Source organism: Dromiciops gliroides, chromosome 4 (genome assembly GCF_019393635.1).
Source record: "Dromiciops gliroides isolate mDroGli1 chromosome 4, mDroGli1.pri, whole genome shotgun sequence".
In the NCBI taxonomy this organism is placed as follows: domain Eukaryota; kingdom Metazoa; phylum Chordata; class Mammalia; order Microbiotheria; family Microbiotheriidae; genus Dromiciops; species Dromiciops gliroides.
The window spans coordinates 180,958,273-180,981,436 of NC_057864.1; the positions used below are offsets into that span (position 1 = coordinate 180,958,273).

At 40.4% G+C, this 23,164-nt stretch overlaps 1 protein-coding gene and 1 non-coding gene across 7 annotated transcripts; both read left to right on the forward strand.

Moving 5' to 3' along the window:
• Positions 1-186: 186 nt before the first annotated feature.
• On the forward strand, positions 187-21,909 carry NT5C3B (5'-nucleotidase, cytosolic IIIB). Of its 6 annotated transcripts, none has more exons than XR_006352773.1 (10): positions 187-286; positions 1,264-1,374; positions 2,913-2,982; positions 3,084-3,130; positions 7,558-7,643; positions 15,772-15,861; positions 17,987-18,149; positions 19,432-19,632; positions 20,184-20,302; positions 20,870-21,000. XR_006352773.1 is itself a non-coding variant. In XM_043963591.1 (9 exons), the coding sequence occupies exons 1-9, from the start codon at positions 275-277 to the stop codon at positions 21,002-21,004; spliced, it is 915 nt and encodes a 304-aa protein (XP_043819526.1). In that variant the 5' UTR covers positions 187-274; the 3' UTR covers positions 21,005-21,909. The 6 variants fall into 6 exon arrangements, 2 of the variants coding, with proteins under 2 accessions (XP_043819526.1, XP_043819527.1); XR_006352774.1 differs by having other exon boundaries at positions 20,184-20,331; positions 20,870-20,999; XR_006352775.1 differs by lacking the exon at positions 20,184-20,302 and having other exon boundaries at positions 19,403-19,632; positions 20,870-21,007.
• Positions 5,685-5,788, forward strand: LOC122726996. The gene has a single exon (XR_006352981.1). It is a non-coding gene; the product is annotated as a U6 spliceosomal RNA (small nuclear RNA).
• Positions 21,910-23,164: the final 1,255 nt, after the last annotated feature.

Genomic DNA, 23,164 nt, shown 5'->3' on the forward strand with positions numbered 1-23,164 from the left:
TGTGAAATGAGTTTTGGACTAGGTAATCTCATTCATGATCAATTTCAAATTTCCCCTCATTCATTCCCCGCTCCCGGCTCTCCTCCCAGGCCCCGCCCTCTCCCGCCCCTAACCCCACCTCTTTACCCATGGCCCCGCCTCCCCTCCTTATCTCCTCTTCCCTCCCCTCCCCTCTCCTCCGTTTCTATCGCCTGGTCTGGAGGCGGCTGGCGCCTGCGCAGTTAGTTCTCAGGGACTAGCAATTTCTTCCGTGGCAAGAGCAGGCAGGAGGACTATGGCGGAGGAGGTGAGAACGTGGAAGAGGTGGTGGGGAGGGGTGGGGGAGGGGCCTCGGAAAAGGACGCCCCCTCCCCCCTCCCTCAACAGTCCTTGCTCCCTCCAGCGCCGGCCTATTCTAAAGCCTCATTGCCCCATCCTAGAACCCACTGTAGCTCCCAGCAAAACCTGCCGTAGAAATGTCTTCCTCCCAGGTTCCCTTTGTAACTCTTCATAGCTCCCTGCAGCCCCTCTGTTCTATAATGCCCTTGCTCCGTGCCGCTCCCACCTCACAGACTCTCATTCTACCGAGCAGATAGATGGCCCTGGCTTCACGACCCCCTCCCCCTCCCCCAGCGCCCCTTCCAGCAGCCCCATCTATAGCCCCTCTTATATAATCTCCCATAACTCCCCTCCATGATCTGCCCTGTGGCGCCCTCTCTATACAGGACCTGGTTTAGCCCCTTCACCGCTCCCTGCAGGGCTCCTCCAGCATAGCCATAACCGCTTCCCTGCGGTGCCCCTACCATTTAGAGAGCCTTCCACAACACCCCCCTCCTCATAGCATCCTCACTTGTAGTTTCCCTCCGTACATTGTCTTCCTCGGCCCCAGAACCCCCTCCCTCCCCACCTATCTTCCCTTTGTGGCATCTGCCTGAGATGACATCTCCCAATGTAGTCCTCACGTGTTTCTGCCCTAAACCCTTCCTCTCCGCATTGCCTTTGTCCCATACTCCCTAGTCGTCTCCCTTCCCACCACCAAGAGATTCTTGCTGTATAAGCCTTCACTAAAAGGTGTCAAGGCCTTTGATTTGTACCTCCATTTTTGTTTCTAGTCCCCAAGATTTTCTTTCTGGTACTGGAACCCTGTTAACAGGGGCTCATTGCTTCAAAGCTGAGAAAACTGAAGGACCAGATGACCCCTTTAGGGCCCTTCCAGCTCTAGGTCTATGATTCTAAGTGCTGCTGATAGGTCTGGGTGGGGCGTGGGGTTTGTACCCCCAACAGGTAAAGGAACAAGTGAAGGACCTGATGAAGGCTACAGTTCTCATGCGGCACCCCCAGCAGGTTCGGGAGATCATTCACTCCCTCAGGAAGGGAGGACGAAACAAATTACAGGTATGCCTATGATAAGCCCTGGTAGGAGGTAGCAGGAGGGTCTAATGGCTTGGATCTGTTACCCAAGGAAAGAAGAGAAAAAGAGAATAGTTTTCTGCCGCTTTGTTTTAAATATCTCCATCCTTACTTTTATTAGGGAAATGGATATTTCCCACAAATATCCCCAGTATTGGGGTAGGGACCTGCAGGAATGAGGGCTATTTAAATGATGTGTTCCGGAGTGCTCTAGCTCACTCTTCTGTGTCTGTGTATGTATGTCTGTCTGTCTGTCTCTCACTCTCTTACTCTCTCAGGCTTTCTTTCTCAATGAAAAGAATATTATTAATGCTCTTTACAGGAAAAAGAAGTCTATCCCTGATTTTCTCACCTTGCAATCCTCTTATAACAAAGAAGTATATAGTTAAGTAAAACTAACACACTGATCACATCGGATGACTTGGGCTTTATTCAGTACCTATAGTCTACCACTTTCTTACCTAGAAGAGAAAAGCAAAGAAGTTAAGACCCGTGACTGGCCTTTTTCCATGTGGAAAGAAAACAGCGGTAGCTTGCACTCCTGAAAACTCACCTCAGTGGCTTTATTTCATGGCCTTTCCAGGAGATTGTTTGAACCTATTGTCATGGGGGAAATGGGGTAGGGGGTTTGGTGTAGGGGTAGGGGTAAGGGTCCTTAGGAATTCCTCTTTAAAGAATTACACCCTCTTGCACACAAAACCAATAGAATAAGATAGCAGTTTATTTAGGGGGTTGGGGAAGGGAAACCAAGAGAGAAATCTTTGGACTTCTCATGGGGAGAAAGGCATGACAGCGTGGCTCTGAGATACCAGTCTCCTGGAGCAGGAGACAGGCAGATACTTCTATAGACTTTTATAGCGGTCCATGGTGGTCTGATGAGGTGATCCTCTGACTGTAGAAAGTTCCCCTACTGAGGGAGGACCATCCCTCACTGGTGGTGGCTGGGGGAATTGGGTGAGGGGTGGCTGCGGATCTCTAGCTATCTCTCTCCTCCTCCCTGCACAAAGGCAATAGCACACCTAATCTTATCTCCCCAGGGGTGAGGGAGACTGAAATGAAGGGTGGTGGTCCTGGAGCTAGCTCCATCTTGATCACTTTCCACTTATGTCTTTTGTTGTGTCTGTCCTTTGGTTTAGTTTCTCAAGGAGAAGGTTCTTTGATGTACCCCAGAGAACTTATGGGGTGCTCTGGGCCCATAACACTATACATGAAATTTAAGCTGCAGAGCTCCTGAATTGAGAGATTTTTCCTATTAGATTGGGATTGAGACTTCTTAGCAACTCGGTTCTGTGCTAGAGGAATAGAACCAGCCCCTACCATTATGTGACTACCTGAAGGTGGGGAGCCATATATCCTTTCTCTGTTGTTCCCTGATTCCCAGGACCAAGCTCTATAGGGAGGTTGCACTCCTTAATATTGTTCTGACTTTGAACAGACTCTTAAAACTGTGACGGCATAGTGTGAAGACAACATGGACTGAACTCATGTCTTAGATGCTTACCATCCTGTCCTCCACATTTTAGGTCATTTCCGACTTTGACATGACCCTGACTAGGTTTGGATTTAATGGAAAGCGCTGCCCTACATCTTACAGTAAGTCATGTATTGACCTGCATTATGCTTGACCTTGCTGCTGATTGGTTCCTGTAGGGGTAGATGATTGAGTTTTTTTGGTGTTTTTTTTCCCCTCCCAGATATCCTAGATAACAGCAAGCTCATCAGTGAGGATTGTCAGAAAAAGGTGGGTTATCCTTAGCTCTGCTCTGAAGAGTGTTGATGTGCTAATTCACATGCCTGTGGGCCAAAAGAGGGTGGAGTGGGGATAGGGAATGGATCCATGATTTCCCAGGTATAAGGCACTCCCAGGTGAGGAAATTTCCTCTACTGATGCAGGTTGGTACCATCTTGACAACATATTTAGAGAGTTGAGTGGTTCTCAAACTTTTTTTTTTCCTGAGGACCCCTTTATATTCTTAAAAATTATTGAGGATCCCCAAAGAGCTTCTATTTATATGGGTTGTAGCTATTGATATTTACCATAGCAGAAGGGAAACATCTTAATTTAATTATGGGTTTATTATGAAAATAATTTTGCCCTCATGATTCCCTGAAAAGATCTCAGGAACCCACAGGGGTCTCCAGACCACCGTTAGAGAAACATTGGTCTAGAGCTCTTAGAAGTTAAGTGACTTGCCCAGGGTCATAAAGTCAACCTATATCAGAGACAGGACTTGAACCCAGATCTTCCTGGCTCCAAAGTCAACTTTCTGTCTACTGTGTCAAGCTGCCTCTCCCAGAGTAAAAACTTTAACATATCAAGTTTCTTATTTCTTCTTCTTAAATTTTTTTTTTTTTTGGTGAGGCAGTCAGGGTTAAGTGACTTGCCCAGGGTCACACAGCTAGTAAGTGTCTGAGGCTGGATTTGAACTCAGGTCCTTCTGAATCCAAGGCCAATGCTCTATCCACTGCGCCACCTAGCTGCCCACCTTCTTATTATTTTTAATGCTCAAGTAAACCTAGCCTTAACATCTACAATTGGGGTGTGTCGTTCTTTTTTTTTGTTTGGGGCAATGAGGGTTAAGTGACTTGCCCAGGGTCACACAGCTAGTAAATGTCATGTGTACGAGGCTAGATTTGAACTCAGGTCCTCCTGAATCCAAGGCCGGTGCTTTATCCACTGTGCCACCTAGCTGCTCCAGAGTGTGTTCATTCTGGTAATATTTTCATTTATTCTACACATTTTTTTAAAGGGTGTATGATGGGCAAAAGCACTGAACTTGTGACAACTTAATTTCTGTAGTGCTTTAAGATTTTTTAAAAGTGCCTTCTTTTTCACTCTGCTGTGAGAAGAGTGTAAAAATATTATTTCCATTTGACAGGTAAGGAAGCTGAGGCACCATGAAGTTAAGTGAGTTTGCTGAAGGTCATCACTCAACTAGTAAGTGAGGGAACTAAGGCTTCTGACTGCAAAGACAGTGTTTTTATCCGATCTACTGAGCTGCTTCTCTAACAACAGATTTCTTGGGAGACAGCGTAGTTTTCTGAAAACCCCATGGTGAGTAGGATAAATTCTTAGTTGTAGGATGTAATTGATGCACTGGCATCATAGCAGCTACTCCCAGCAGTCAAAATCACTACTGTTCTTTAATACATACCTAATTCAACTTCTGTGACAACTTCTGTGGCTTTTGATTTCTAAGTCACTAAGATGTTTCTGCCAACCAAATTTTTCCAGAACCTGTCTCTAACCTATGTGTGGCCAGAGTTGCACAGACTAGGACAGAGAAAGGTGAATCAGGAATTAGAAAGTTTATTTTGTAAGTGAGGAAAAAGGCTTGCAAGCAAAGAGGAGCTATAGACATATGTGCTGGGGCCCCACCCCTAGTGTGGGGAGATCTCAGTACTTAAACTAGTTGGCTTGCCAGTGAGCTGTAGCCCTGACAGTGAAGGAGCAGCAAGCATGTGACAAGTTTAATTCACTGCAGGATGTTCTGACTTTGTCCAGTGTTTGTCTTTCACCAGAGAACACTTGGTGACTTGTGTGACTAGCCCAGAGGGGGAGATCGATCATCTACAGGATGATCGCAAAGGATTGTTGTCCTGCCAAGCTCAGGGAGCAACTTACTTTTGGAAAACAGAGGGTCTAAGTTTTACTTTGTCATTTCTGATGTGTAAAATGGTTCTATTGATAAGCTTAGGTGATAAGCTTTTGGTCTGTTGGCCTGGACATGTTGGTCTTTTACTGTTACATATCCATAATATTCATGATCATTATTTTTTATTCTTATAACTGTTGCATTTACAGAACCAGGCTCCTGGTAGGTGGTGGTATTTTGGAATGGCAGTGGAAATTGGAACAATTGAATTTCTTGCCTAGACTTCACTATTGTGTAAGAGAGAGAGAGAGAGAGAGCTAGTGTTGTAAAGTGAAAAGAATCCTGAACTTGAAGTCCAGAGACTCGGATTTGAGTTGAGGGTGTGACATTGACTAACTGGGTGACCCTGGGCAAGTCACTTCTCTCGGAGACTTCCTTGCCTTGCCTTCATAGGGATGATAATACTAGTACTATCCAGCATGTGGGTTTGTTGTGAGCAAAGCACTTTATAAACTTTGAATCAATATCCAGATTATTCTCAAATTGGTTAAATCACTTAATTATTGTGGATCTGCAAAAGGGAGATAATATCCCTGGTTTTTCAGAATTGTTTCTGACCCTTATCTCACTGCTGGCTTCAATAGTATTCTAGGTACAAATAAGAGTAATTTGGGGATCTTCAGAAGAAAGATTTTAGAAGCATTCACTTCAACAACACATATACTAAAACTGTAATAAAACAGAGATTAGCATGGCCCCTGTGCAAGGATGACATGCAAATTAATGAAGTGTTTCATATTGTTTGATTTTATATATGTGTGTGTATGCATGTGTGTATACATATATACACACATATGTATATATATATGTGTGGGAAAAAATCGAGAAAAATGAAAATATTGCTGCTTGTCCTTCTTGGAATGTTAAATGGGGCTCCTGAAAAGTTAGATGTAACAACTCCCATGCATTTTCCTGTTTTCTGTTTTAACTTTAGAGAGGTTTCCCCACCCCCTTACACTACTCCTCCCCTCCAACATACTATAAAGGATAGAAAGCTACTCTCAGAGTCAGAAAAACCTGAGTTTAGGTGCCATCTCTGATACACAGACAAATTGCTTAATCTCTCAGTTCTCTAGGCACTCTTCATGGCTACAGAGTAGGTACTGGGTATTTCCTTTAAGGGGGTTTCCTATACCAATAAAATCACAGGTTCTTACCCCACCAATTTTCTACCTTAAGAAAATGCTTCCCCATAATGTAATCCTTACATTTATTTCAGGGAACATTCTGCTTTTGTTAGTGTGTAATAGTTGGCATTTGGTTTTCCTAAATGGAACATTCTGTGTAATGTGGCATAGTTGTTTGAAATAACATCGATATTAGAATTCATTACTTTTGTTGATTTTATTGGGTGTTCCTAAAAGATGACTATGGAATTATTTATTTAAGCAACCACACTGGGAGGGCAGGACATCATGGGTATTTAGAAGATATCCCTAGTTAGAACAGGTAGAAAGACTTGATTTAATCCAGCCATCATGAATAGTCCTTGTAGAATTGGTTGTAAAATAATTGTTGGCTTTACGGATTGGATTAGTTGATGATAAAGGGATTTTAACAATCCACTGATACCTGATAATCATTTGTGCTGCTGACTGTGAGAATCAGGGTGCCACCCTGATTAAACATGACATGACCAATAAATTTTTAGTTGACTACCCCTTTGTGGAGAGGTCCAAGGATTGATCAAATGTGTACATAGGTGAGCTTTTATCAAATTTGTAAATAAGAATCAGCACTAAGGAATTAAATATGACCGCCTTACCTGTAATGGAGGGAAAATCTGACTGGGAATGAGGAGAGACTTTGAAAATGTAAGGTATTACCAAATGAGACCTTTAAAAAGAAGTTAGAAATTTCTCTGAATGAATCTTTGTTTATAATAATAACCTCTTATTAATTTGTAGACCTTTGGTTGTTGTTAAAATTGTTGTAAACTACACTGTTTGACCATGTCATGCCCTGGCTTAAAAAGCTTCTGGGGCTCCCTAATTGCCTGTAGGCCCAGCTAGACTTTTTTTTGACATTTAAAGCCATTGTGGTCTGCTGCTAATCTTACTAGACACATTGCACTTTACTCTTCCTCAGACAAACTAATCCTACTTGTTTGCTGTTCTCTACATTCCTGATTCCATCTTTCCTCTCTTTGTCTTTGGTTGCAATCTGTCCTGCATATCTGGGGTGTTCTTTCTTCACACCTCTACCTCTTGGAATCTGTAGACACCACATACATGAATCCTTTCTTGGTCATCCCACCAGTTGTCGGTGCTCTCTTCTCATCTAATATTTTTTTATATTTACTTCACATATATTTTGCATTTATGTATTGGTGTACATGTTTCCTCTCGGTAGAATGTAAACTCCTTGAGGCAGGGACATTTTTTGTTTTTGTCTTTGCATACCCCAGTGTTTAGGGCAGTGTTTGACACATGGTAGACAATTATTAAATACTTATTAAATTGTTGAATTTAATTGCACACTAATTATTTTTCTCTCATTTTTGGTATCTCAGTTAAAGGATCTCCTTCACTACTATTACCCAATTGAGATTGATCCAAACAGGACAGTCAAAGAGAAGTTTCCACTCATGGTCGAATGGTAAGTAGCTAGAGATGAAGGATGCTTTTAAGGAAACAGGAAAAATTATCTTAAGATGGTATATTCCTAGCCCTGGTAGGATGGAAACTTAACTCGATTTTTGGGATTTCAGCTGGGATGACTGCAAAGGGTTAATACAGTCATTAGAACTATCTTTTGTAAGGCTTATTTTGTCTGTTGTTAGAATGGTAGCTTCTAGTAAATTCTAAATGAGGGCAGCAGGCCCTATAAGATTTGGAGGAGTCTGTGAACAGAGACATCTTGTTTTATTTTTGAAAGTCTATCACTGTACAGTGAGGATTTTATTTCTCAAGGGGCTTTTAGGTCATGGAAATGGGTCTCAAAAGAACTTTTGAAGTTTTGGTATTGAAAGCTGGTGGGGCAGGGGGACTCAGAGTTTGACTTAAGCAGTAAATTAACCATGTTTTTAGGGTTGATTATCCTCATGTACAGCCTACATGGGGTCTTATACCTCTATATGCCTACTAGCTCATTTTCCTTATTCATTCTCATTCCAGGTTCTAAGACATTCAGGAGATATAGTTTTTTTGATTTTTTGTAACAGATGTGCATAGTTGAGCAAAATAGATACACAGATTTGCCTAAAAGGTATTTCTCTTTATGCACCTTGAATCCACCATATCTCTGTCAACATTGGTCCTCTGGAATTGTGGTTGGTCATTGTAGGAATCAGACTTCTTATGTCTTTCAAAGCTGTCTTTACAATATTGTTATCTTATAAATTGTTCTCCCACTTCCACTCACCTTATAAACTCAGTTTATTCTAGTCTTCTTAGATTTCTCAAACCAAACCTTTTGTCATTTCTTTTGACATAATCCATTCTATTAATATAATGTAATTTGTTCAGCTCTCCCTCTATTACTGTGCCCCTCCTTTATTTCCAGTTCTTTGCCATAATAAAAAGAGTTATAAATATTTTTGTATTTATGGGCCTTTTATCTTCTTTCTTTGATCTCTTTGGGGCATAAAAGGGTGGTGTATGTTTTGATGTTTCAATACTAATTATCAGAATCTCAACATCTCTCAGTAATCCATTAGTTTTGAGCTCCTCTCTTTTCTCTTAAGCATTTGCTTTTCTCTTTCTCCATATTAAACCCTGTAATCTCCTAGTTTTAAAGAAACATTAACGTTATTGACTATACCATTTAGTAACAGATGAAGAAAAAAAAAAGACATAATTATTTGTAGTATATTATATATGAAATTGGTCATAGCGTAAGTCATCTTTTAACCAGCATTACAAGTGCCAACTTCTCAATTCTAGGAACATAGCCCTACCATTCAGTTCTCTCAGGATACTGGTTAAAGGCTTTTCACACACATAAAAAAATTATCTTCATGTTTTGTTTTTTTTTCCACAAGATAATGATTAAATTCAGGTCTCTCAGGAAATAAGTTCTCTTAGTCCTTTTTCTTTGTCCTTTCCATGGCCATGCCACTTAAAGGTCTCTCCAGAGAAACAGTTAAATCCTGACTGCTCATAGTTAAACTGTAACTATCTAAAATTCCATAGCCTTTTAAAGATACAGCAACAGTATCAGCAGTTTCTGTGGAAGAAGCTATTCAGGTTAGTTATATTTCTCCTTTAGGCCAAAAATTTTCAGTCCCTGTAAATTATTTGAGGGATATCAAATCCACATTTATATTATATATAACATACAGGTGATGAAAAGCACCACTTGACAGGTTATTTCAAATGGGGGGGAAAGCAATACAATCCTAGCAATAGTAATAAGTAAATATGATAATACCTAAGACTTGTGTATATATACACAACAAAAAGTACAACACAACATTATGTAAAATTCAGCAATAAATTTTATCTCCTGAATGAGTAACCACTTATTTTGTTTGTCTTGCAGCCTTACAAGTGAGCCTATTTATAGGTTGCATGGTTCTTATTCCATTGTGACTTTTCTACCTTTGTACTTGATTGAGAGTATAACTGTAGTAGCAGCCTGAAAGGCCGGGGTCCAGTTAGGGATGCTCTGGCCCTGAGGGGGACACTATGACCATGGAGAAATGCAGTTGATCAGCTTGTTGGGGTCAGTTAGAGATGACTCTTCCCTTGGAGAAGCAAAGTACTTGATTAACCACGTAGTGGTTGGTCAAACAGATAATAAAGCAGCCACCCAGAAAGCTGGGCTCCGTGAATTGACAACATGAGCTTAGTTGGGAGCCAGTCATGTTTGCTATGTGATTAGGACCAGGTAGTGACAATAATCTCAAATTAGAAATGTGGAATTTTTATTATTCATATATCCAAATAACTAACATCATTATTTTCAAACTGCTGTAATTTTTCAGTCTTAGGTCTCTACTCCCACCGCCTTCTAGCCTCTATAAAATTATCATCTTCTCTTTTGTTGGGGGAGTTGAAGTTATTCCTCTTCTCCTAGCCATACCTCTATGGCTGTCTAAGGAACATGCCATAAGCCTGTACCTCCCCAGGAGTTGAAGCCTAGACTTCTTCTCCCAGCCATGCCTCTGTGAGCCAAATAATAAAAACTTTTACTTAAATTTTGATTGGATTGTCTAGGCAAGTAATTCTTTGAAAGAGGAAGGTTTTCAAGAATCAATCTAGCGGTAACAATAACTATCAGTTTTTCTAAGCTCTGTGGTTGTTTCTTTATTCCACTGCTAAGGTTCTAGGCAATCTTTACCGATTCTAGGTTCATTACTCTTGTTATCTGAACCAAGGTCTTCCTTGGTCCTTGACATACTTATTGTTTTCCTTTATGTGGCGTCTGCTTTATTCACAGCAATACCTTCTTCAGTATCTCTCTATGATTACTGAGAAAGTAAACTGGTATTGAGTATTTCTTGGGCTGCTGTTAAAATGTAGGAGTTTGTTTTTGTCAAGGTTTTGGTTTTTTTTTTTTTTTTGAGGTAATTGGGGTTAAGTGACTTGCGCAGGGTCACATAGCTAGTGTTTGAGGCCGGATTTTAACTCAGGTCCACCTAACTCCAGGGTTGGTGCTCTAGTGTTGTTTTGTTTTTTTAGTCAAGCTAATTGCTTGTTTTCAGTATCTTTATATCTTGAATATGAGTGTCTTGATTTCTTGTAGCATCTTCCCCCTTATATTTGTATACTTATGCCTTTGTTATACCTCACTTTCTAACTTTGTCTTTAGCCAAGATATCCCATATTTAAGTTTTTTTATTTGCTTATCAAGTCTTTCTAGTGTTTTCTGAACACCCAAACTTTGGTGTTCTTTTATTTTATTTTAATTCTTGATTATAAACTCTGGCTTCATACCATCATTCATTTTCCCCTACTCAGTACTTGGTCCTTGGGCATCAGCTTCTTCCAAACCATTTGTTCCACGTTTATAGAAAATGAATTTCCTTCTATGAGGAATCATGATGTAATGGATTGGGAGCTGTCTTCAAAACTGGTAAGACCTAGGTATCTCTTGATAACATACTGGCTTTGTGACCTTGGGCAAGTCATTTAATTTTTCAGTGCTAGAGACCAGAGGTATCAAACATGAGGATGGGCAGCATGTGGTCTTCCAGTGTCCCTGAACCAGATGAAAAGATAATTGGGTAATATCGAAATAAATAAAAATACAATAAAGCATAGATAATATTAAATTTTAAAACTAAGCCAATATGCAGCCCTCAGGGATCCTTCTGTACCATAGTGACCCTTGTTTCTATTTAAAACTCTAGATCAGAGCTTCTTAAACTATGGGTCACAACCCCATATGGGATCATGTAACTGAATGTGGGGGTCACAAAAAATTTGGCAACCATAAAAGGTTATGTATACCTATTTTATATACCTATATACCTGGGGTCACATAAAAATTTTTCCTGTGAAAAGGGGTCGCAAGTGGAAAAAGTTTAAGAAGCCCAAGCTTAGAACACTTGCCTAGACTAGAAATTGCAGAAAAGGAGTTGACTTGCATTGGTAGAGACAGTTTCCCATCCTAGGAATTTCTTTTGCCACTTAACAACAAGTCACTTAACCCTCATTTTCCCGCACTCCCCCCAAAATGATAAAAAGTATATATCTCATTCTTCATCATCAGTCCTCTGGAGTCATGTAAACATGTCACTTTCTTTTTTTTTTTTTTTGGTGAGTCAGTTGGGGTTAAGTGACTTGCCCAGGGTCACACAGCTAGTAAGAGTCAAGGGTCTGAGGCTGGATTTGAATTCAGGTCCTCCTTAATCCAGGGCTAGTGCTCTATCTACTGTGCCACCTAGCTGCCCCGAACATATTATTTTCTTTTTTTTTCTTTTCTTTTAATTTAATTTATTTATTTTTAATTAATAAAATATTTTATTTTTTTCCCATTACATGTAAAGATAGTTCTCAACTTTTGTTTATACAAGCTTTCCAATTTCAGATTTTTCTCCCTCCCTCCCCTCCCTCCCCCCTCTAGACAGCAGGTAATCTGATATAGGTTATATATATACACACATAATAACATTAAACATATTTCTGCATTAGTCATGTTATAAGAGAAAAATCAGAGCAATGACAAAAAACCTCAAAATAGAAAAACATCAGCACCAAAAACAAAAGAGCTAGTATGGTTCATTCAGCATCTATACTCCACAGTTCTTTTTTTTTTTTTCCCCCTGGATTTGGAGATCCTCTTCTATCATGAGTTCCCTGGAACTCTTCTGTGCCATTGCATTGGTGAGAAGAATATAGTCCATCACAGTAGATCAACACACAATGTTGATGATACTGTGTACAATGTTCTTCTGGTTCTGCTCATCTCACTCATCATCAGCCCACGCAAGACCCTCCAGGTTTCTCTGAACTCCTCCTGTTCATCGTTTCTTACAGCACAATAGTATTCCATTGTATTCATATACCACAATTTGTCCAGCCATTCCCCAATTGATGGGCATCCCCTCAACTTCCAATTCCTTGCCACCACATAAAGAGCAGCTATGTACATGTGGGTCCCTTTCCCCTTTCCATGATTTCTTTGGGCAGAAGACCCAAAAGTGGTATTGCTGGGTCAAAGGGTATGCACAGCTTTATCGCCCTTTGGGCATAATTCCAAATTGCTCTCCAGAATGGTTGGATCAGTTCACAGCTCCACCAGCAATGCATTAGTGTTCCAATTTTTCCACAGCTTCTCCAATATTTATTATTTTCCTTTTTTGTCATTTTAGCCAATCTGATAGGTGTCAGGTGGTACCTCAGAGTTGTTTTAATTTGCATCTCTCTAATCATTAGAGATTTAGAGCATTTTTTTCATATGGGAATAGATAGCTTTGGTTTCTTCATCAGAAAACTGCCTCTGAACATGCTATTTTCAAAGCTATTCTGCTTGTCCTGTTGACATATTCCTTCTTTTCTCTTCTGTGCTTTTAAAAAATGCTACAGTTACCCTCTTTTCTTACTCTTCTTTTAAAAAAAAAGTTTGTATCCCTGTTGCATCCCCTCCCTTTACCCAAATTGAAATAAAAAAAAAACCAAAACCCTTGTATCAAATATGCATAGTTGGGGCAGCTAGGTGGTGCAGTGGATAGAGCACTGGCCCTGGATTCAGGAGGACCTGAGTTCAAATCTGGCCTCAGACACGTAACACTTACTAGCTGTGTGACCCTGGACAAGTCACTTAACCCTAATTGCCTCACCAAAAAAACAAATAAATATGCATAGTCAAGCAAAATGAATCCCATTGACAAAATCTGAACATTTTTCTCTTGCACTTTGAGTTTATCACCTCTCTCTCAGAAGGTGGGTAATGTATTTCATCAGTAGTCTTCTATATTTGTTGTTAGTCATTGCATTAATCTTGTAATATCAAAGTGGTGGTGTTCTTGTGTCAATTGTTGGGATCTAACTGATGATAAGGTCATTCTTATTTTATTTATTTATTTATTTTCTTTCTGTGGGGCAATGAGGGTTAAGTGACTTGCCCAGGGTCACACAGCTAGTGTCCAGTGTCTGAAGCTAGATTTGAACTCAGGTCCTCCTGAATCCAGGGTTGGTGCTTAATCCACTGTGCCACCTAGCTGCCCTGATAAGGTCATTCTTAACTGTTTTGGGGGATCCCAGAACAACCTTGATTCTCTGGCTTAATTTTCATTTCCCAATCCTGATTTTTTGGAATTCAGCTTCTTGCACTCCAGTTCTTCATTGCTCTTTTGAGTACATTTATCAGTCATGTATCTGTGCTACGGTTTAAGAAAATGATTTCATTTCTTCCTTTCATAATCTTCTAGTGATTTTCCAGTCTTGTCTTCACAGTTAAGATGATGTCTCTAGTTCCATTTTCCACCAAATTTTCTGTAAACTCTGTTATCAGTTGGATTCTGATCATGCCATTCTTCTTTATCTCATATATAAGAGCATGCTCTGGGTTTCCTTCAAGTCTTTGCTAAAATCTCACCTTTACTAAACCAGTAATGCTAAGCTAATCATTAAACATGCAATATAAACTGTAAAAAGAAATTAAATAGTTTTTTATAATGAATATGTAGCAAATAAAATAGGTAAATGAAAGTCATTAATTATCAGCAACACTGCCAGGCACTTTGTTTTTATGATTTTTAAAAAAGAAAAGATAACTTGAAAATCCCATATACAAGTCCCCACATATAGTAGAAGTTTTAGGATTTGTTCTGTTCTTACACATAGCCTAGGAAGGGTGATTACCTCTTGATCTGCTATAAGATTTTTTCCTTATTCTTTCCCAATTTGGCTTCTAGGTAATTAGTCATGTATTCATATTTCTATATTACTAAAATTGCTCTAATCTTAAATAAGTAACATTTATTTAATAAGAAACCTCTCTTCCCATAAGTGTTTGCTCATTTCTTTGTCAATATCAAACTCCTTAATCTTCTGGGTTCAAATAAACATCTAGGTTACTGGCTTTATTAACAATGTAATAAAGATGATAGTTATTTACATCATATGAGCGATGAGATTAATTATGGCTAAGGTAATCTTAATACATTAATTACTGATTTCCCAGTTCTGGAAATCTAGTCCCGCCATTCAGTTCTCTCAGGATACTAATTAAATTCCTTCTCAAGAAGTCTCTTCATTTTTCTTCACAAAATAAGGGTTAAACTCAGTTCTCTTAGTACATAAGTCTTATAGTTCTTTTCTCTCTATGCTTTCTTCTGTTATCATATTCTCTGTAACATGGCAATTAAACTTTGTTTCCTCATGGACTACGGATGGAATGACAATTAAACTATAATTGCCCAAAATTTCCATTGTTTCTTTTTAAAAAATTTTTTGCTTGTTTTTTCCCCCTCCCATTGCCTCTTAAAGAGACAGTAGCAGTACATGCCATTTCTATGAGAACATATTTGTTATGGTGGGAAAATGGGGTACGGGTTGGGGTAGGAGATGGGGTTCTTAGGAATTCCTCTTTAAAGAATTACACCCTCTTGCACACAAAACGTAGTTAGAATAAGGTGATAGTTTATTTAGGAGCAAGGGAAGGGAAGGGTGGGGGGAGGGAAACCATGAAAGAAATCCTTGGACTTTTCATGGGGAGATTAAATTCCCATAAAGCACATGGCTCAGAGGTACCAAATCTCCTCGAACAGGAGACTGGAAGGTACTTTTATAGAGGACTGATGAGGGTGGACCATCTGCCCGTGAAAAGTTCCTTTAGTGAGAGAGGACCATCCCCCACTGGTGGTAGCTGGGGGAATTGGGTGAGGGGTGGCTACGGATCCCTCTTCAGAACACTAAGGCCGAAGCTACACCCAAACTTATCTCCCCAGGGTAAGGGAGACCAGAATGAAGGGTAGGAATCCGAAGCTAAGCTAGCTCAGTCCGGTTTGGTTCAGTTTATCTCTCTAGGCGTTATCTGTCCTCTGGTTTAGTTTCTCAAGGAGAAGATTCCTTGGTGTGCCCCAGAGAACTTCTGGAGTGCTCTGTACCCCATGACATATTGAAGCAGGTTTTTACACCTAGTTTTAGTGTCAGTTTCTTCTCTACCTTCTTCCTTCACTTTGAAGGCTAATCAGAACCTGGAAGAAAGTGGCACTTTGCAAAAGTGTAGGATTTCCATTGGAGGTAGTTGTGTGATGAATCAGGAGAAAGAACATCTCAATCTGCTTTTGCGATTTGATGATGTTGGTGTCTTCGGGGGGGAATTCTGTTTCTAGGTGGACTAAAGCCCACAATCTCCTGTGTCAACAGAAGATTCAGAAGTACCAGATAGCCCAGATTGTTAGAGAGTCGGATGCAATGCTCAGGTAGGTTCATTTCTTATCCTGGAGGGGGCATTTATGCCAGCTTGCTGCCAGTTGTGAGATCAGTTTGGCCAAGAAGTAAGCTAGGTGGTGCAGTGGATAGAGTACCAGCCCTGGAGTCAGGAGGACCTGAGTTCAAATGTGGCCTCAGTCACTTGACACTAGCTGTGTGACCCTGGGCAAGTCACTTAACCCCAATTGCCTCACACACACAAAAAAAGAGTACATGGGACCTACATAAAAATTGACCATGTATTAGGACAGAAAAGAAGTAATGAGAAATGAGGTGGAAGGGTGGCTTTTGTTATGGTTGAAAAATAAGAGTTTGGAGTCAAGAAGGATATAACAATATGAAAAATTAATGTTAAAAATATGTGACTTTATTCTGCAGGTACAGAATGCTGAAGAGTTCAGATACTAACTTTACCACTTACTAATTTCTACTTACCACTTATTATTGCTAAATCACTCCATCTCTGAAGCTGTTTCCTTGTATGTAAAATGATTATCAGTAAATCAGTAAGCACTGATTAAGTGCCTACTAGAGGTTGGGGATTGAGCGCTGGGCTTGGCCTGTATGACCCTGGGCAAGTCACTTTAGCCTCTGTCTCTGTTTTCTTTCTTTCAAAAAATTATTGATTGATTGCCTCTGTTTTCTTAACTGTTGATAATAGCACCCACGATTGTTGTGAGAAATCAAACGAGATTTGTAAAGTGCTTACTACATTGCCTGGCATTTAGTAGGAGCTATATAAATGCTTGTTTTCTTCCTTCTTCCTATGTGACAAAAACTGAAGCTAGAAATACAAAAGTGAGACATTTCCCGAGTTTAACGAACTTAAATTCTACTGAAGATAATGAATACCTTTCCTAGCTACTTCACAAAGTAAAGGTTCACTTGGCTGCACAATATAGTATTTAGTCAATAGACACTCAAGCATTTATTAAGTACCTATTGTGTTCCAGGGATTGTGTTAAGCATTTGGGATACAAACAAAAGCAAAAGTCCTTCCTGCTCTTAAGGAGCTCACAATCTAAAGATCTGCAAACAAATACAAACAAATTATGTATAGGATAAATAGGAAATACTTAGGGAAGGCATTAGAATGAATAGGGATTAGGAAAGGCTTCCTCTCAAGGGTGGGAGTTTAGTTGGGATTTGAAGGAAGACGGGGCAGAGATAGGAAGGGAGAGCATTTCAAGCAAGGAGGCCACCCAGAGAAAATGCCCATAGGTACTTTCTAAGAAAGTATTAACTGATTGTCTGTGGAGTACAAATTCTGGTTAGGTTTCTCTGTCCATTCCATATCAAACATCCCAAATCCTTTGTCAGCTTTTGGGAAGTTTTTCAAGCTACCTTTGTGGCTTCAGTATCTCATTGAGGTCATAACCATGTAGCTGACTCTTGAAAATTGCTGTTGGCTTTTCAGGTACTCCTACCACCATGTATTGATTACCTCTGATATATCAAGAAAGAAGTAAACGTCGTCTGTGCCTTTGAGGGCAGTCCTTGCACATGTGTGTTGTAAAGTCCTGTCCGACTCCCTGTGACCACTTTTTTGGGTTTTCTTGGCAAAGAGCCTGGAGTGGTTTGCCATATCCTATCCCAACTCATTTTACAGATGAGGAAACTGAGGCAGACAGAGTTAAATGACTTGCCCAGGGTCACACAGCTAGCAAGTGTTTGGGGTCAGATTTGAACCCAGAAAGATGAGTCGGCCTGACTCCAAGCCCTGCATTCTATCCATTATGGCGCCACCTATCTGTTCCTGCACATATGCTTGCCTTCTTAAGAGAGGGTGGGAAAAGGGAAGAAATTTGGAAAAGTATTAAAAAATTATAAAAGTGAATGTTAAAAATGATTTTACATGTAAGTGAGAAAAAGTAAAATAACATTCATAAAATGAAAGAATATATAGTTTCATGGAGGCGATAGGACACACACATGAAAGATGTGATTGCTTCTTTGGAAACTAACTTGCTATAAGTGTTGAGGAGTTATAGACAACAAAGTAATCATTTGTGTGTGATAATTGTGAAGAGTGTTTTAGTCAAAGATGAGTCTGAGTCTAGGAGTTATAACTTTTTTCATGTGATCACTTTGGGAGAATAATTTATCCCTTTACAGGGACGGATTTGAGACATTTTTCAACACACTCCACCAAAGCAACATTCCCCTCCTCATCTTTTCTGCTGGTATTGGAGACATTTTGGAAGAGATTATCAGGCAGATGAATGTTTTCCACCCCAATATCCATGTTGTGTCCAATTATATGGACTTTGATGAAAGTGTGAGTTGTTCTTGTTATGCTGTGGGAGTGGGGGTCGTCTATACTTTAGTTACTACATTTTTGTATAGTGGGGAAGTGGATGGAGTTTTTGGGGAGAAAAAGTCATTTGGGGAGGGAGAGGTAGAGAAAGCATGCTGTTCCACCTTGACTCCCTAAAGGAGTCAAAAATTCCCCCAAAGACAGGTTGATTTAGAGGCCCCTTGGTCCTTGATCAGCCCAAACTCTTAAGTATAGCTAACCTCAGACTCAGCTAACCAGACTGTGGATTATCCAGGCTCCTGAATTCTTTTTGGCAGTTTCACCTCCACCAGAGGAGTGCGAGGGGGCCTCAGAAGAGGAAGATAAGTTTTAGTCCATTTTGTTACTTGTTACTTGCTCATATCCTGGATTAAGCGATGTGCTTTTAAACAGAGGTGATGCTACCCATAGCATGTGCATTTTCAGTTATTTTTTTTCCCTTTTTGTCTGAATAGCAAATTTTTATTTTAAAAATTAGTTGGTTGAAGCTTCTTTGCTTTAAAAAAAAAAGGCTGTATGTTCTTCTGTAGCTTAGCGAGAATTGGTATGCTCTTTAGAATATTAGAAAAAACTCTAGAACACCACCAAACCATTTCTAAAGGAAGGGGTTACATGATGGAGCCAGATATATAATCTTCACTTTTCATGGTCTTAATTTTTTTCCCTTTCCAGTCATTTTATTATTTTGACAAATTAATCTTACTCTTTGAAAAATGCCCAGTCACATAATCCAAGCGTTGTTGGAAGGGACATGATTTTAAATTGCTAATGATTCTGTCCATTTCCCAGACCTTGGGTTTTGGAATTTGGTGTTTGTTTGCTTTTTAATTGTGGAACTTCCCTTTATGCTGTTCAACTTCCTAACCAGTGTTATCATAGATTCTCATCCATTCTCTCCTTAAGTTATTTTTCCATTTGTGGGAGTTGGTTGCATTGAACATTTGAGATGACAGTAACAAATACAATGAGATTACTTTGCTTGCCTCTTCCCAGTAAAGGGGGGGGGGGGAGCATACTTCTTCAAGATGGCCAACTAGGATTAGGTGCATAACCTGTGGCTAATGGAATAGAATAAGGCTAACCATTAACTTTGGCTCCATTGACCCTTGGCTTTATCAAGGTTGGTAGTAAGGGTATTAGAATCAGTAACCAGTTTTAAGTATTTTGAATGTGTTTTTTTTAATTCCCTTCCATCATCATGGAAAATTAAGAAATGTCTGTATTTGCATTCATAGTTAGTCTGCCTCTCCCTTTGGTTGCTCAGGGCTACCTGCAGGGTTTCAAGGGTCATCTCATCCATACATATAACAAGAATAGTTCTGTCCTGGAGGACTCGAAGTATTTTGAACAGCTCCAGGCTAAGACCAACATTCTCCTGCTGGGTGACTCCATGGGTGACCTGACTATGGCTGATGGGGTATCCAGTGTTGGCAACATCCTTAAGATTGGCTTCCTGAATGACAAGGTAGGTAAGGAGGGGATTGCTCCTACCCTACATATCTGTAAAATTACCTATCTCACAGGACCGTTGTGAAGAAAGCAGAATTTAAGTTGTGAAGTATTGTGTAGATGTGCTATAAGGCAGTTGGTATGGAGATTTCAGGAGCCAGGATGTAGGTTTGTGACTCACAGTATCAAGGGACAAGAAAATACTCAAGATAAGTGAGCCTGAAAAGAGTCTGGGGGTTCTAAACTAGACATGTGTCAGTCATAATGTCCAACAACTGAAAAGGAAACCAAGTCTCTGCCAACAGACTCTGAGTCCCATGAAAACACTTGAGTTTTAGATTCTTTTTCAGAATTTTCTATATTGAAGTCTGTTAAAGAAAAAACAAAATGTTAAAGCAACCCTATGCAACATTTGGCCACTCACCTACTTCTTCAACATCCACTAGGATCAATATTATTGAATGATTTGGGGTTTTAGAGGGTGCTCTCTAGATTTGTGTCAAAAAGCAGCTTCCCAGGTAATGGCTGTCTTCAGGTGTTTAAAAAACTTGTTCTGTGTTGCTTCAGACGGCAGAACTAGGACCATTGGATGGAAGTTGCAAGGAAGAATATTTTGGCTCAGTTTGAGGAAGAACTTTCTACCAATAAGAGCTGTCCAACAATGGAATGGGCCTTCTCAGAAAGTAGTGAGCTCCCCATCACTGGCCATATTTAAGTAAAGGATTATTATGTTAAATCTGTTGTAGAAGGTATTCTCAAGTTGGGAGGGGAATTGGAATAGATGACCTCTAAGGTCCTTCTAACCTTTTAAAGATTCTATGAAAACCAGGCAGCTAGGTGGCGCAGTGGATAAAGCACTGGCCTTGGATTCAGGAGGACCTGAGTTAAAATCCAGCCTTAGACACTTTATACTTATGAGCTCTGTGACCCTGGGCAAGTCACTTAACCCTCATTGCCCCCGACCAAAAGAAAAAAAGATTCTATGAAAATCCCATTCAGATAAAGTGGACTTGGCTAAAGATGGATCTGATTAGGATTTCAGCTGCTGCTGCCCTGTTCCCAAAGGACTGAGTCCCTGTATCTTGGAACTCCAGGCCTTATTCTTTGGGCTTTTGGGTAGGAGTTGATGGACCAGGCAGGTTGCTGGTACTTGAACCAACGCTTTGGCCCTTTGAGAGGAAGGAGGTGGGAGAAGCAATGGGTAAGAGGTCTGTGGAAACCTTAATCCTTCTCTTTCCTGTCCTTCTCCTTAGGTAGAGGAACGGAGAGAGCGGTATCTGGATTCCTACGACATTGTGTTGGAGAAGGATGAGACTCTAGATGTGGTCAACGGGATTCTAACCCACATCTTGTGTGAGCAGGACCAGACGGGAATGCAAGGGCCCTGAGTGTGGTTGGAGATTCTCAAATGCTCTCTGGTTGCTCCAGCTGGTGATTCAAAAACTTCTTATCCTTGTGTGTACATGAGAAACTCTTGGCTTCCAAGAGCCACTTAACCCCAAACCCCAGGTCCTTCCCTTCTCCTCTCTCGTGAACCGTTGCTGTTTTTATCAAAAAACTTTGGGTAACTCACCCTGTCTGGTGCTGCCCTGACTTGTTAAAAAGATAGCTGTGGTCAGCATGTCTACCTGGCTGAGAAAGCAGTACATCATCTCAGATGATTCAGGAGAGAAGTGGAAGCAAGCTGAATTGGATACTACTCTCTCCCCATCCACCTACCCCCTGCTCCCCTGAAACCGCCCACACAGTGTAAGATCTACACTGAACAAATGCTTTGGGGCATGGCTGAGGGCTTGTGTCCTCACTGGCATCCCTGGCATTGGAAGGTGTGGGTGTTAGAAAGCACTGACTAGCTGTCTAGAGACCTGAGTTTGAGTCCCTGCCCTGCCACCAGTTAGCTCTATGACCATAGACAAATCACTTAACCTTCTTAGGTCTCACTGTCCTTTTAAAAAGAAAATATTTGGAATAGATGATTCTTTATAGTTTTTAAAATTCTGTGATTCTGTTACATTCTGAAACTGAATGTTGGATTTGAAATTGTCAGAAACCTGAGAGGGTTATACAGCTGTACCTGTAGCATTCTTGGTTTATCATGGAATGAGGATTTTCGGACATAGAGATTTCTTTTAGTAACCTTGGGGCCTGCTCACCCTCTTCTTCCTCTTTATGTAGTCTTAGTCATTGACAGGACCAAACATTGAGGGGGAAAGAGGGAGGAAGCAGTTAGGTGAGGAGCTAGGAAGCAGTGTGTCTGTATTTCAATGTCAAATAAATACCTTTTTTGATTCTGTTTTGTGTTATCTTTCCCTCCTTTTCTACCCCTAACTCTCTGTTCCCTCAATTCTAAACTTTACTTCCTTTTGCTCCTCCCCCCAGCCCCTGCACCTTGGATACTCTTGAGTTGGCCATTTTCTCTTATAGGGCAGCCTGACAAAGAAAGATAATAAAAGCCTATGGATCCACCCTCTCCTAAGGAAATCCATTCCTCTCTTGATTCTCTGCTGGCAAGGGACTTCTTAACCCATGTACTGGTCATTTATTTATTTGTAAGGTTTCTCTTGTTCTAGGAACAGTAATCAAATCAACACCACCTAGCATTTCTAGAAATGGTGTGACAGATGCCACTTATGGCTGCACTAACCATCCCTCTGATTCCCCAGATCAAAACTCCCTTCCCTCCCCACCATTCCTCAATATGTGTTCTCTTTCCCATTAGAATGTTAACTCCCTGAAGGCAGAAATTCTCTGTTTTGTATTTATGTCTCCAGGGCCTGGAACATAGGCACTAATAAATCATTCATCTGTTCATCTGACCTAGTATTTGTTAGATGAAAAACAGGATATGACCTACTATCTGGGTCTCCAACTAGGGCTACTCTCTTGTGATCTACCCCCACCCCCAAAGATGTGACATCCAGATACCAAGAAATATTCACTTCATGTAGTCAGGAAAACACTTCCCTGTTGGAGATTTTTTTGGTAAATGGGTTAGTTAATTGGGGTGGGAAGGAAGCTTAATGAAAGGTGGGGTTATAGTTGCTAGCACCTCACTCTTCCCCTCTTCCCAATTTTCAAAAAATCTGTTGGGATGTTCCCAGAGCTAGGGAGCCCTCCTGTGTCACTAAAAGGAAATATCACTACTCTAGGACCAGCTGGTTCCACCCCAAAATGATGGCTTAGATCCAAATTTACCTCTTCTGGCAGGGGAGCAAAGGTTTATATCAGAGTAAGATGGGATTTGGTGACCCAGAGTTGACTTAAATCTTTGGAGTTTGTGTATGCTATCTCTTTGAGGATGGAAATGTGGTTTTCTTCCCCCATTAACTTGGTAGCTTCCCAAAGGCAGAAACCATTTGTCCTGTTGCTGAATAGATAGATCTATAGGTATCTATTTATAAATAGATGGATCTATCACTAGATAGATATCTTTTTTTTTTTTTTTAGTGAGGCAATTGGGGTTAAGTGACTTGCCCAGGGTCACACAGCTAGTAAGTGTCAAGTATCTGAGGCCGGATTTGAACTCAGGTACTCCTGAATCCAGGGCT